The sequence below is a fragment of the Papio anubis genome, chromosome 9 (assembly GCF_008728515.1).
Source record: "Papio anubis isolate 15944 chromosome 9, Panubis1.0, whole genome shotgun sequence".
NCBI classification, from domain to species: Eukaryota; Metazoa; Chordata; class Mammalia; order Primates; family Cercopithecidae; genus Papio; species Papio anubis.
Window position 1 is genome coordinate 112,460,823 of NC_044984.1, and position 11,534 is coordinate 112,472,356.

General features: G+C 49.9%; 1 protein-coding gene across 1 annotated transcript; it reads left to right on the top strand.

Annotated features, from left to right (window-relative positions):
- The first annotated feature begins 348 nt into the window (after window positions 1-348).
- Window positions 349-11,534, top strand: PEBP1 (phosphatidylethanolamine binding protein 1). Its single transcript, XM_021923008.2, has 4 exons — window positions 349-1,071; window positions 2,794-2,903; window positions 3,889-3,989; window positions 10,535-11,534. Exons 1-4 carry the CDS (start codon window positions 937-939, stop codon window positions 10,750-10,752), a joined length of 564 nt encoding a protein of 187 aa, XP_021778700.2. The 5' UTR covers window positions 349-936; the 3' UTR covers window positions 10,753-11,534.

Genomic DNA, 11,534 nt, shown 5'->3' on the forward strand with positions numbered 1-11,534 from the left:
GGGAGGCCGAGACGGGCGGATCACGAGGTCAGGAGATCCAGACCATCCTGGCTAACATGGTGAAACCACGTCTCTACTGAAAATACAAAAAATTAGCCGAGCGTGGTGGCGGGCGCCTGTAGTCCCAGCTACTCGGGAGGCTGAGGCAGGAGAATGGTGTGAACCCGGGAGGCGGAGCTTGCAATGAGCTGAGATCGGGCCACTGCACTCCAGCCTGGGCAACAGAGCAAGACTCCATCTCAGAAAAAAAAAAAAAAAAAAAAAGTGATTCTCCCGCCCCAGACTCCGGAGTAGCTAGGACTACAGGCATGCACCACTGTGTCTAGCTTTTTTTTTTTTTTTAGTTTTCTGTAAAGATGGGGTCTTGCTATGTTGTCCAGGATGGTCTCAAACTCCTGGGCTCAAGCGATCCTCCTGTTTTGGCCTCCCAACGTGCTGGCGATATAGGTATGAGCCAGGCCACATTGCTGAACTTGGAAAGTGGAGCAAAGAATCATACAAAAAATTAAGAAAACCAAAACGAAACCAAGGCGAACTCAATTGAATTTTTTTTTTTTTCAGCGCGACACTTTGTAAGGCACGAACCTCTCTCTTAGGCGGACCTATTCCAGGGCGCCCTTTATTTTCATTTCTTGAAACAACAGCCTCGCAGGCCAAGCCGCGGTTCCCGAGAACTCGGCTGCCACCCGGAGCAGGTTGCATGGACCCAGGAGCGCGAGCGGCCCTGCTCTGCCAGCTTCGGCCAATCAGAGGCCAGGCAGCGGTGGGCGTGGCGTGGGGCGGTGCGCGGGGCGGGCGGTGGCTGGGGCGCGTGCTCTCGCTTGGTCGCTGGGTCTGCGGCTTCCCGGGCCAGTGCGCTGAGGCCTCCGTGTCGCCGCTGCCGCCTGCGCCTAGCCTGCCGCTGCCGCCCGGCTGCACGCTTTGCTTGGCCTCGCCATGCCGGTGGACCTCAGCAAGTGGTCCGGGCCCTTGAGCCTGCAAGAAGTGGACGAGCAGCCGCAGCACCCGCTGCATGTCACCTACGCCGGGGCGGCGTTGGACGAGCTGGGCAAAGTGCTGACGCCCACTCAGGTACACCGGGCGGCGGGCGTGCAGCAAGCGGCCCGGCACGGAGGCCTGTGCCGGCCGCCTGGGTGGGACCCAGCGGAGACAGGGCCAGGGGCGGTGGGGAGGTTCAGCCTGCGTGTGTCGAGGCCCCCCAGGGCAGAGGTACCGGGGTCCGTGTCCCATGCCTGGGGGCCACCTCGAGCACCGGGAACCTGGCCTGTGGCGTGGCCAGGCAGGTTCGGCCTGCAGCAGAAATTCATTCACTTTTCCCGGGCTTCGGGCCCAAGAGGGGCCTAGGTCCGGAAACAGGCCGGATCCCCCTCTCCCTCAACGGGGCAGGGCGCTGGAGAGGGACGTCCCCGAGACGGAGTAGACTGTGGCCGTTCGGACGCCCCCGCCCCCAGAGCTTCCCCTAGGGCGTCAGCATTTTAGGCCTCGCTTTGGAGGGCTGAGAGCCTGTGACGCATTATGTAACTGATGATGAGCGCGCCGGCCGATTTCTCTTTTGTTAAATCGGTCGACAGCGTGCAGCCGGAACGCTGGAGGGCGACGGTTTAGTTTTGCTGTTTGACCTCTCACGCCCACGGCTGGGGCTGCTGAAAGTGAAGAAGCTAGATTTGCAGACGCCACTGCTAGTTGGTTATGAAGCTCCGGGCAACAGTGTTAAATAAACTGCCCCGACCTTACATTGTTTTTGATGTTCACAGAATTTAAATTTTTTGGATGTTTATATGTGAAGTGGCCATCTAACATAGCCTCCGTTTCCCTGTCCCCCTCTCACCACCTTGACTTTCTCCTTTTCTTTGCACATTGAAATGTTAATGCAGTTTGAAACGTTGCACTTTGAAACGTTAATGCAGATTTCACTTTAGCAGGCCCCAGGTAGCCTCGTGATCACCAAATCCAGAAACCCTGTGATTCCAGACAGACAATGTAAGGGTGTCCTTGGGAGGGGGACTCAGTGCCAGGGTTGGAATCCCAGCCTCATCTGTTTCTGTTAATAGTGTGCTGGGACACTAGCCCCGTGGTGTTGTTGGGACTGAAATAATACACAGCCTGGGCAACATAGTAAGACCCCAACTCTAAAAAAAAATTGGCCAGGCGTGATGGTGTGAGCCTGTAGTTCCCAGCTACTCAGGAGGCTGAGGTGGGAGGATCGATTGAGCCCTCCCTGGAGGTTGAGGCTACAGTGAGCCTTGATAGCATCACTACACTGCTGACTGGGGAACAGAAGGAGACCTGGTCTCAAAATAAATAAATAAGATAAATGATGTATATAAAACTCCAGCTCCTGGCTCTTACAGTCAATACAGGGTCGTTGATTTTATTAAAAATCTATTCCGTTTTGTCTTTGAAGAGTCTGAGATCAAAGAAAGAGTATCCGTTTCTTCAGGATTTCTCTTTTTTTTCGAGACAGAGTCTCACTCTGTCGCCCAGTCTGGAGTGCAGTGGGGTGATCTTGGCTCACTGCAGCCTCTGCCTCCCCAGCTCAAGCGATCCTCCCACCACCTCGGCCTCCCGAGTAGCTGGGATTACAGGTGCCCGCCACCACGCCCAGCTAATTTTTGAATTTTTAGTAGAGACGGGTTTCACCGTGTTGGCCAGGCTGGTCTCGAACCCCTGACCTCAAGTGATCCTCTCTTCTGGGCCTCCCAAAGTGCTGGGATTACAGGCGTGAGCCACCACACCCAGCCAGTTTCTTCAACATTTCTGACTTTTTTACTCCAAACTGATTCCTTCATACAGGTTAAGAATAGACCCACCAGCATTTCGTGGGATGGTCTTGATTCAGGGAAGCTCTACACCTTGGTCCTGACAGACCCGGATGCTCCCAGCAGGAAGGATCCCAAATACAGGTGAGAGTTGGGAAAGACGAGGAAGAGCAGGTCATGCAGGCATGACTTATCGGGTGTAAGTCCCTTGCTGGACATGGAGAAGTAGACCTGGTTTGGGATCCCCCCACCCATGCTTAAGCCAGAGAATGCCTTTCCTGCCCTTTTGCCCCCTACAGCGGGTATCTGTAACTCACAGCCGAGAGCCATATCTACCTGTGGCTTGTTTTTGTATGGCCCCATGAGCTAAGAATGGTTTTTACATTTTTATTTTTTATTTTTTTGAGACAGAGTCTCAGTCAGTCACCCAGGCTGCAGTGCAGTGGCATGATCTTGGCTCACTGCAACCTCCACCTCCCGGGTTCAAGTGATTCTCATGCCTCAGCCTCCTGAGTAGCTGGAATTACAGGCACCCGCCACCATGCCTGGCTAATTTTTGTATTTTTAGTACAGACAGGGTTTCACCATGTTGGCCAGGCTGCTCTCGAACTCCTGACCTCAGGTCATCTGCCCGCCTCAGTCTCCCAAAGTGCTGGGATTACAGATGTGAGCCACCGCGCCCGGCCTGGTTTTACCATTTTTAAATGATTGGTGAAAAATTGAAAGAAGAATAGTACTTTCTGATGTGGAAATTAGACAAAATTTACGTGTCAGTGTCCATCAGTTATGTTTTATTGGAGCACAGCCGTGTGTCATCTGTGGCTGCTTTCGTGCTGCCGAGGCCAAGTTGAATAGTTGCAGCAGAGACTGCGGCCCCCACAGCTTAACACATTTATTCTCTGGGCTTTTAATGGAAAGTTGCTGACCTTTGCTCTAGAAAAAGAGGGTGGGAGGGGCTGGGTCTGCTCTTCTGCAAACCCCTGAGGTTCGTGCCAGCCTCAGAGAAAGTGAGGACTATTGTTTGCGGCTGTGTTCTGGCACCCAGCATGTTCTCGATGCCCAGTTGCTGGCTGTGCAGTGAGTGTTCCTGATCTTCTGTGGTGCTGACATCCCGTGTTTCTTCATGCAGGGAATGGCAACATTTCCTGGTGGTCAACATGAAGGGCAATGACATCAGCAGTGGCACAGTCCTCTCCGATTATGTGGGCTCAGGGCCTCCCAAGGGCACAGGTTAGTAAAGGTGGTTTTTGGTGGGAGGTTGGGAGGGAGCTCGGGTGCACATTCGGATTGGCTCAGTGCTTTTTTCTTTTCTTTTCTTTTCTTTTTTTTTGAGACGGAGTCTCACTCTGTCACCCAGGCTGGAGTGCAGTGGCGCCATCTCGGCTCACTGCAAGCTCCACCTCCCGGGTTCATGCCATTCTGAAGCGTCAGCCTCCTGAGTAGCTGGGACTACAGGCGCCAGCCACCACGCCCGGCTAATTTTTGTATTTTTAGTTGACACGGGGTTTCACCGTGTTAGCCAGGATAGTCTTGATCTCCTGACCTCATGATCTGCCTGCCTCGGCTTCCCAAAGTGCAGGGATTACAGGCGTGAGCCACCGCGCCTGGCCTTTTTTCTTTTCTTTTGAGAGCCCTTAACCCTGCTGGAAATAGCATCTCAGCTCACCTGTAGGGCAGCTGCCTTCAGGGCACACATTCACACTTGCAGGAGTGTCAGGTGGCTAGAGCCTTGGGTTCTGGACAGATGTGTGGAGTGGCCTCTGTGTGGAGTGGCCTCTGCATCCCTAGCCCTTTAGCAAGCAGGGAAGTCGGTGAGAGGGAATCACTGTTGCGGAAAGCTTAGCATGGCCTTTTGGGGCTGCACTGGGTGGAATACACAGTTAAACTATCTCAAGCCTTTGCCCAGGGTGATCTTTGAGTTGCTAATTCTATAAAAAATTTCAGAAATGATCAGTTTCCAAATTAACTATATAAGGTTGCCTTCTGCATTCATTTTTTGCTCCCTCTTTCTGAAAAAGTCTAGCTTGATATATTGAAAAAAGATTTGGAAGACTTCAGCAGAACTATATTGAAGACACACACACACTCATTGTATTGTGTTGTATCGTGTTATAGCTATTACATATAAAATACATGTAGACATCTAGAGATAGAGAAAGACCACCATATTGAAACTTTCCAGGTTGGGTAAGTGCTGCCTAAGCTGATGGTGAGAGATGCATTCTTACTGCCTGGTGTTCAGTGCAGGATGTTTCCATTTGATGGAACTGTCACAATCCTAGCTTTCGTACAGCTTATCCAGCCAGGAGTTAACATGAAGGGGTATAAGAACATCCCTGACATGGACAGTTGGTCACGGGATCATGTTTTCTCTGGAGACCCGGAAGCTTCAGATGCCTTTAAACCCTCTCACATATGCATAATAGATGGTAAAGGGACAGATTTCCCAGGGACCTATTAAGTTGTCTAGGGCAGTTATAAAATTAGGCAGCTTAATTATGGGAAGCTTACCCATGAGAATAAAGCAGTTCTCTCAAGTAAGAGCTGTGTTCTCATTTTTAAAAAAAGCCTCAGTAACTCATTTTCTTGTTGTTGCTTTTTCCATATTCTTGTAATATGGTATAATTTACATGTAACAAAATGCACAGATCGGAAGGGTTCAGTCAGCAAATGTGATCAATGCCTACACCCATGGAAGGTACCAGCCATTGGAAAGATAGATGACATTTCCATCCTCCAGCAAGTTCTCACGTGACCTTTTTACTTAAATTCCCCCAGAGCTAACCATATTCTGACTCCTGTCTCCATAAATCACTTTCACTATTCTTTTTCTTTTTTTTTTTTTTTTTTCTGAGATGGAGTCTCGCTCTGTCTCCCAGGCTGTATTGCAATGGCTTGATCTCAGCTCACTGCAACCTCCACCTCCTGGGTTCAAATGATTCTCCTGCCTTAGCCTCCTAAGTAGCTGAGATGACAGGCAGACGCCACCATGCCCAGCTAATTTTTGTATTTTTAGTATAGACAGGGTTTCTCCATGTTCCAGGCTGGTCTTGAACTCCTGACCTCAGATTATCTGCCTGGCTCGGCCTCCCAAAGTGCTGGGATTACAGGTGTGAGCCACCGTGCCTGGCCCGCCATATATTCTTGTATGTATACATTCTTGTCATTTTGTAGGCAGGTGTTTCCATTTTTCTTGGGTGAATACTGAAGAGTAGAATTGTTAGTCATGGAAATTTCCCCAAGGTTCTCCAAATGGTTGAAGATGTTATACTTTAGCTGCAGTGAGCTGTGATCACACCACTGCATTCGGGGCTTGGTGATAGAGATCCTGTCTTAAAGAAAAAAAGAAAACTTTGTACTCTGATCAGCAATATCTGAAAGTTTCAGTAGAGCATATAACATCCTTGTAGCTCCATGCCAGCATTAGGTGTTGTCAGTCTTTTTTTTTTTCTTTTTGAGACAGAGTCTCGCACTGTTGCCCAAGCTGGAGTGCAGTGGCGCCATCTCAGCTCACTTCAAGCTCCGCCTCCCGGGTTTATGCCATTCTCCTGCCTCAGCCTCCCGAGTAGCTGGGGCTACAGGCACCCAGCACCGTGCCTGGCTAATTTTTTGTATTTTTAGTAGAGACAAGATTTCACTGTGTTAGCCAGGATGGTCTTGATCTCCTGACCTTGTGATCTGCCCGCCTTGGCCTCCGAAAATGCTGGGATTACAGGTGTAAGCCACCATGCCCAGCCTGGTCTTTTTGACTTTAAACACTTAAGTGAGTGTAAAATGGTGCCATTTAGGCCAAGCGCGGTGGCTCACACCTGTAATCCCAGCACTTCAGGAGGCCGAAGTGGGCGAATAACGAGGTCAGGAGATCGAGACCATCCTGGCTAACACGGTGAAACCCCATCTCTACTAAAAATACAAAAAATTAGCCGGCCATGGTGGCGGGCGCCTGTAATCCCAGCTACTCAGGAGGCTGAGGCATAGAATGGTGTGACCAGGGAGGCGGAACTTGAAGTGAGCTAAGATCGCGCCACTGCACTCCAGCCTGGGCGACAGAGTGAGAGTCCTTCTAAAAAAAAAAAAAAAAGCCATTTTGTGGTTTTACTGTTCATCACCCTGATGACTAATGAGGTTTTAATGTCCTTATGACCATTCTTGTTTTGTAACTTGCTTTACTTGCTTTTTGAAAGCTATTTTTTTAACTCTCATAAAAACATATAAAATTTACCATCTTTTTGTTTGTTTGTTTGGTTTTTGAGACAGAGTTTCACTCTTATTGCCCAGGCTGGAGTGCAGTGGCGCCGTCTCGGCTCACGACAACCTCCGCCTCCCAGGTTCAAGCAATTCTCCTGCCTCAGCCTCCCGAGTAGCCGGGATTACAGGCATGTGCCACCACACCCGGCTAATTTTGTATTTTTAGTAGAGACGGGGTTTCTCCATGTTGGTCGGGCTGGTCTCAAACTCCCGACCTCAGGTGATCTGCCCGCCTTGGCCTCCCAAAAAAATGCTGGGATTACAGGCAAGAGCCACCATGCCTGGCAAAATTTACCACCTTAAGCCTTTTTTTGAGGCTGGAGTGCAGTGGTGTGATCCCAGCTCACTTCAGCCTCCACCTCCCAGGTTCAAGTGATCTTCCCACCTCTGCCTCCTGAGTAGCTAGGATTAGAGGCACGCGCACGCGCCACCGCGCCTGGCTAATTTTTGTAGAGACGGGGTTTCACCATCTTGGCCAAGGTGGTCTCAAACTCCTGACAAGTGATCCACCTGCCTTAGCCTCTCAAAGTGCTGGGATTACAGGCGTGAGCCACCGCACTTCCATCCAACCATTTTTTTTTTTTTTTTTTTTGAGACGGAGTCTTGCTCTTGTCACCCAGGCTGAGTGTTGTGGGTTTGATCTCAGCTCTCACTGCAAGCTCCGGCCTCCCCGGGTTCCCCATTCTCCTGCCTCAGCCTCCGAGTAGCTGGGACTACAGGTGCCCCACCTCAGCCTCGGGCTAGTTTTTTGTATTTTTTAGTAGAGACGGGGTTTCACCGTTCGCCAGGATGGTCTTGACTTCCTGACCTCGTGATCCGCCTGCCCTGCCTCCTCCCAGTGCTGGGATTACAGGCTTGCTGGAGCCACTGCCTGCCATCCTAAACCATTTTATGGTATACCGTGTAGTGTGTTAACTCTACATTCAATTGCTTTTTTTTTTTTTTTTTTTTTTTTTTTTTTGGAGATAGGGTCTTACTCTGTCCCCTAGGCTGGAGCGCAGTGGCATGTTTTCAGCTCACTGCAGGGCTCAGCTCACCTCCTGGGCTCAGGCAACCCTCCCACCTCAGGCTCCCGAGAAGCTGGGACCACAGGCACAGGCTGCCACATCCAGTGACTTTTTCTGTTTCTGGTAGAGATGGGGTTTCACCATATTGCCCAAACTGGTCTCACATTCCTCCTGCTGGGCTCAGGCGACCCTCCCATCCTGGCCTCCCAAAGTCCTGGGATTATAGGCCTGAGCTACCGTGCCCGGCCACTGCATTCACATTGTTGTGAAACAGATCTCTAGATTTTTCATCTTCCCCAACAGAAACCCTGTCCCCATTGAACAACAGCTCCCCATTTCCCTTCCCCTAGCCCTGGCAGCCATCATTCCGCTTTCTGTTGCAGTGTTTGTCTATTTTACATACCTCGTGGAATTGTACAATATTTGTCTTGTGACTGGCTAATTTCACTAATGTAATGTTCTCAAGGTTCTTCTCTGGTGTAGCATGTGTCTGAATTTCTTTTTAAGGCTGAATAGTCCTAGAGTAACACAGAGGAGTAAAGAAAAAATAAAAGGCTGGATAATATTCTGTTGTGTGTATAAACCACATTCTGATCATCCATTCAGCCATCAGTGGACAGTCGAGTTGCTTCTGCTGCTTGGCTATTGTGAATACTGCTGCATTGAACATCGGTGTGCAAATATTTAAAGAACTCTTTTAAAAATAACTTTTTTGGCCAGGTGTGGTGGCTCAAGCCTGTAATACCAGCACTTTGGGAGACTGAGGTGGGCAGATCATGAGGTCAGGAGATTGAGACCATCCTGGCTAACACGGTGAAACCCCATCTCTACTAAAAATACAAAAAATTAGCCAGGCGAGGTGGCGGGCTCCTGTAGTCCCAGCTACTCGGGAGGCTGAGGCAGGAGAATGGTGCGAACCCGGGAGGCGGAGCTTGCAGTGAGCCAAGATCATGCCACTGCACTCCAGCCTGGGCAACAGAGCAAGACCCTGTCTCAAAAAAAAAAATAATAATAATAAAATTTTTTTTCTGGCTGGGGCAGTGGCTCACAGCTGTAATCCCAGCACTTTGGGAGGCTTAGGTGGGCAGATCACTTGAGGTCAGGAGTTTCGCCAACATGGTGAAACCTGGTCTCTACTAAAAATATTAAAAAAAAAACAAAAACTGGGCATGGTGGTGCATACCTGTAATCCCAGCTACTCAGGAGACTGAGGCAGGAGAATCGCTTGAACCTGGGAGGCTGAGGTTGCAGAGCTGCCAAGATCATGCCACTGCACTCCACACCTAGGTAACAGAGAGTGAGACTCCATCTCAAAAACAGAACAAAAAAACAAAACCCACTTTAAAAAAACAAAACAAAACCTACTTTTATAAAAAAAGCTCATGGTACCTATTTGCATCCAGTATATCATTGGAAGCTTGTAGAAAGGAAAGATGCTGTGTTGCTTCATTAGGTACTTCAGAGGCAGGGAGCGGATGTCAGAGATTATTAGTGAGTCCCTTTAAAATACACTAGCCGGCGCTGGGATGCCAGTCCCAGCATCAGGATAAGCCGAGAATAACCTCGGGAGGTGGCAGCAGTGAGCCGAGATCGCTCGCACTTCCAGCCTGTATTAGCTGGTATCTCCGCCTCCTGCAAAAAGAGCTACATGGGCATGAGCCAACACAAAGGGTCTCTGCCTAAGGGAAGTAAGTGCTGAGATAGAAAGAAAAATGTCTTTCTTTTTTTTAGACGGAGTCTCAAGTCACCTAGGCTGGGATGGCAGTGGCTGGATCTCAGCTCACTGCAAGCTCCGGGCCCCTGGCTCCACGCATTCTCCCAGCCTCAGCCTCCCGAGTAGTTGATTCATAGGCTTCTTAATTCTACTCGCTAAGTTTTGTGGGCTTAGTAGAGACTAGGTTTCACTGTTATTAGCCAGGATGGTCTCTGGGATCTCTGACCTCAGATCCTACTCGCCTCGCCTCCCAAAGTGCTGGGATTATGGCTGCTTGTCGCCCGGCCAAAAACAAATGTTCTTTTCTTTATTCTGGAGGCTCGATTGTGGTATGGTGGGCCCTAGTCATTGATTTGCTTTGTCCTTAATTGGGTTCTCATACCTGACAGAAGTGAAACGGGTGTTCTGATCGGAGGTGGTGGGTGGTGACTTGAGATTGGCTGGGAGCCTGAAGTGGGGTGAATGAAGAGCACAGAGCCTCGTGGGAGGCGAGGATAAGGGGGTACAGAGGCCAGATCCCACAGGCCAGGAGAGGCTGGAACTAAGGGCTTGGGCTTGACACGTTACAGCAGGGGCCTAACACATTCTATTAGGTTGGTGGCAAAAGTAATTGCGGTTTTTGCCATTAATACGTTAATTGCCATTAAATGTTAATTTGTACCAAATACCTGTCTGGACCCTTGGTGTCCTCCTTGTAAATGGTGTGGTCTGGGTGCCTCCATGTTGAAACATTCGATAAAAACCAGTGATGTCCCCATCTCAAGTGCTGGGCTGTGTGTACATCTTCCCTCTGCCTCTCCCCACAGGCCTCCACCGCTACGTCTGGCTGGTTTACGAGCAGGCCAGGCCGCTAAAGTGTGATGAGCCCATCCTCAGCAACCGATCTGGAGACCACCGTGGCAAATTCAAGGTGGCGTCCTTCCGTAAAAAGTACGAGCTCGGGGCCCCGGTGGCCGGCGCGTGTTACCAGGCCGAGTGGGACGACTATGTGCCCAAACTGTACGAGCAGCTGTCTGGGAAGTAGGGGGTTAGCTTGGGGATCTGAAGTGTCCTGGAGGCCCCAAGCCCTGTTCCCTAGTTCAGTGTTGCATGTATAATAGATTTCTCCTCTTCCTGCCCCCCTTGGCACAGACGACACCTGACCAGTCAGATGGTGTTTGAGGGTGGCTTTTCCTGCTGCCTAACCTTTCTAATTTTACTCACTCACTCTGATTTATGTTTTGATGAAATTTGAACTTCGTTTTGGGGGATATGTTGGTACTGTGATGGGGTCATCAAATTGTTCATCTGAAAATAGCAACCCAGAATGTAAAAAAGAAAAAATCGGGGAGGGGGGTGGGAAAGACCAGTTCTACAGTGACAGAGCAAAGCGTCAAATAATCTTTAAGGGAGGTTGAAAAAAAAAAAAAAAGATTGGTTGCCTCTGCCATTGTGAACCTGAGTCCAGAATGGTACACAATGTGTTTTTATGGTGATGTCGCTCACCTAGACAAGCAGAGGCTGGCACTGAGGCTGACCCCCAACACGGTACATCTCAGATGCCTCGACAGGCATCCGCATGTCGCTGTGCCCCCTTTAAAGAGCAGTCCTGGAAGAGGCAGGAGGAAGAGTAGCTTTGCTGCCGTTGGGACGTGGCCATGGAGACGAGCAGCAGCGCTCGCTGACAGTTTAGGAGGAATCCTTACATCTTTGTCTGTTAAATTCATCGTTCTCATGGGGGTCAGAAAAGCTGGTCTGGAATTGCTGAATGTTGCATTAATTGTGCTGTTTGCTTATAGTTGAATAAAAATAGAAACCTGAATGGAG

Coding starts and splice junctions, on each gene's coding strand:
- PEBP1 (XM_021923008.2), top strand. CDS start 937: ATGCCGGTGGACCTCAGCAAGTGGTCCGGGCCCTTGAGCCTGCAAGAA. Junction 1,072..2,793: donor AAGTGCTGACGCCCACTCAG/GTACACCGGGCG, acceptor TCCTTCATACAG/GTTAAGAATAGACCCACCAG. Junction 3,990..10,534: donor AGGGCCTCCCAAGGGCACAG/GTTAGTAAAGGT, acceptor CTCTCCCCACAG/GCCTCCACCGCTACGTCTGG.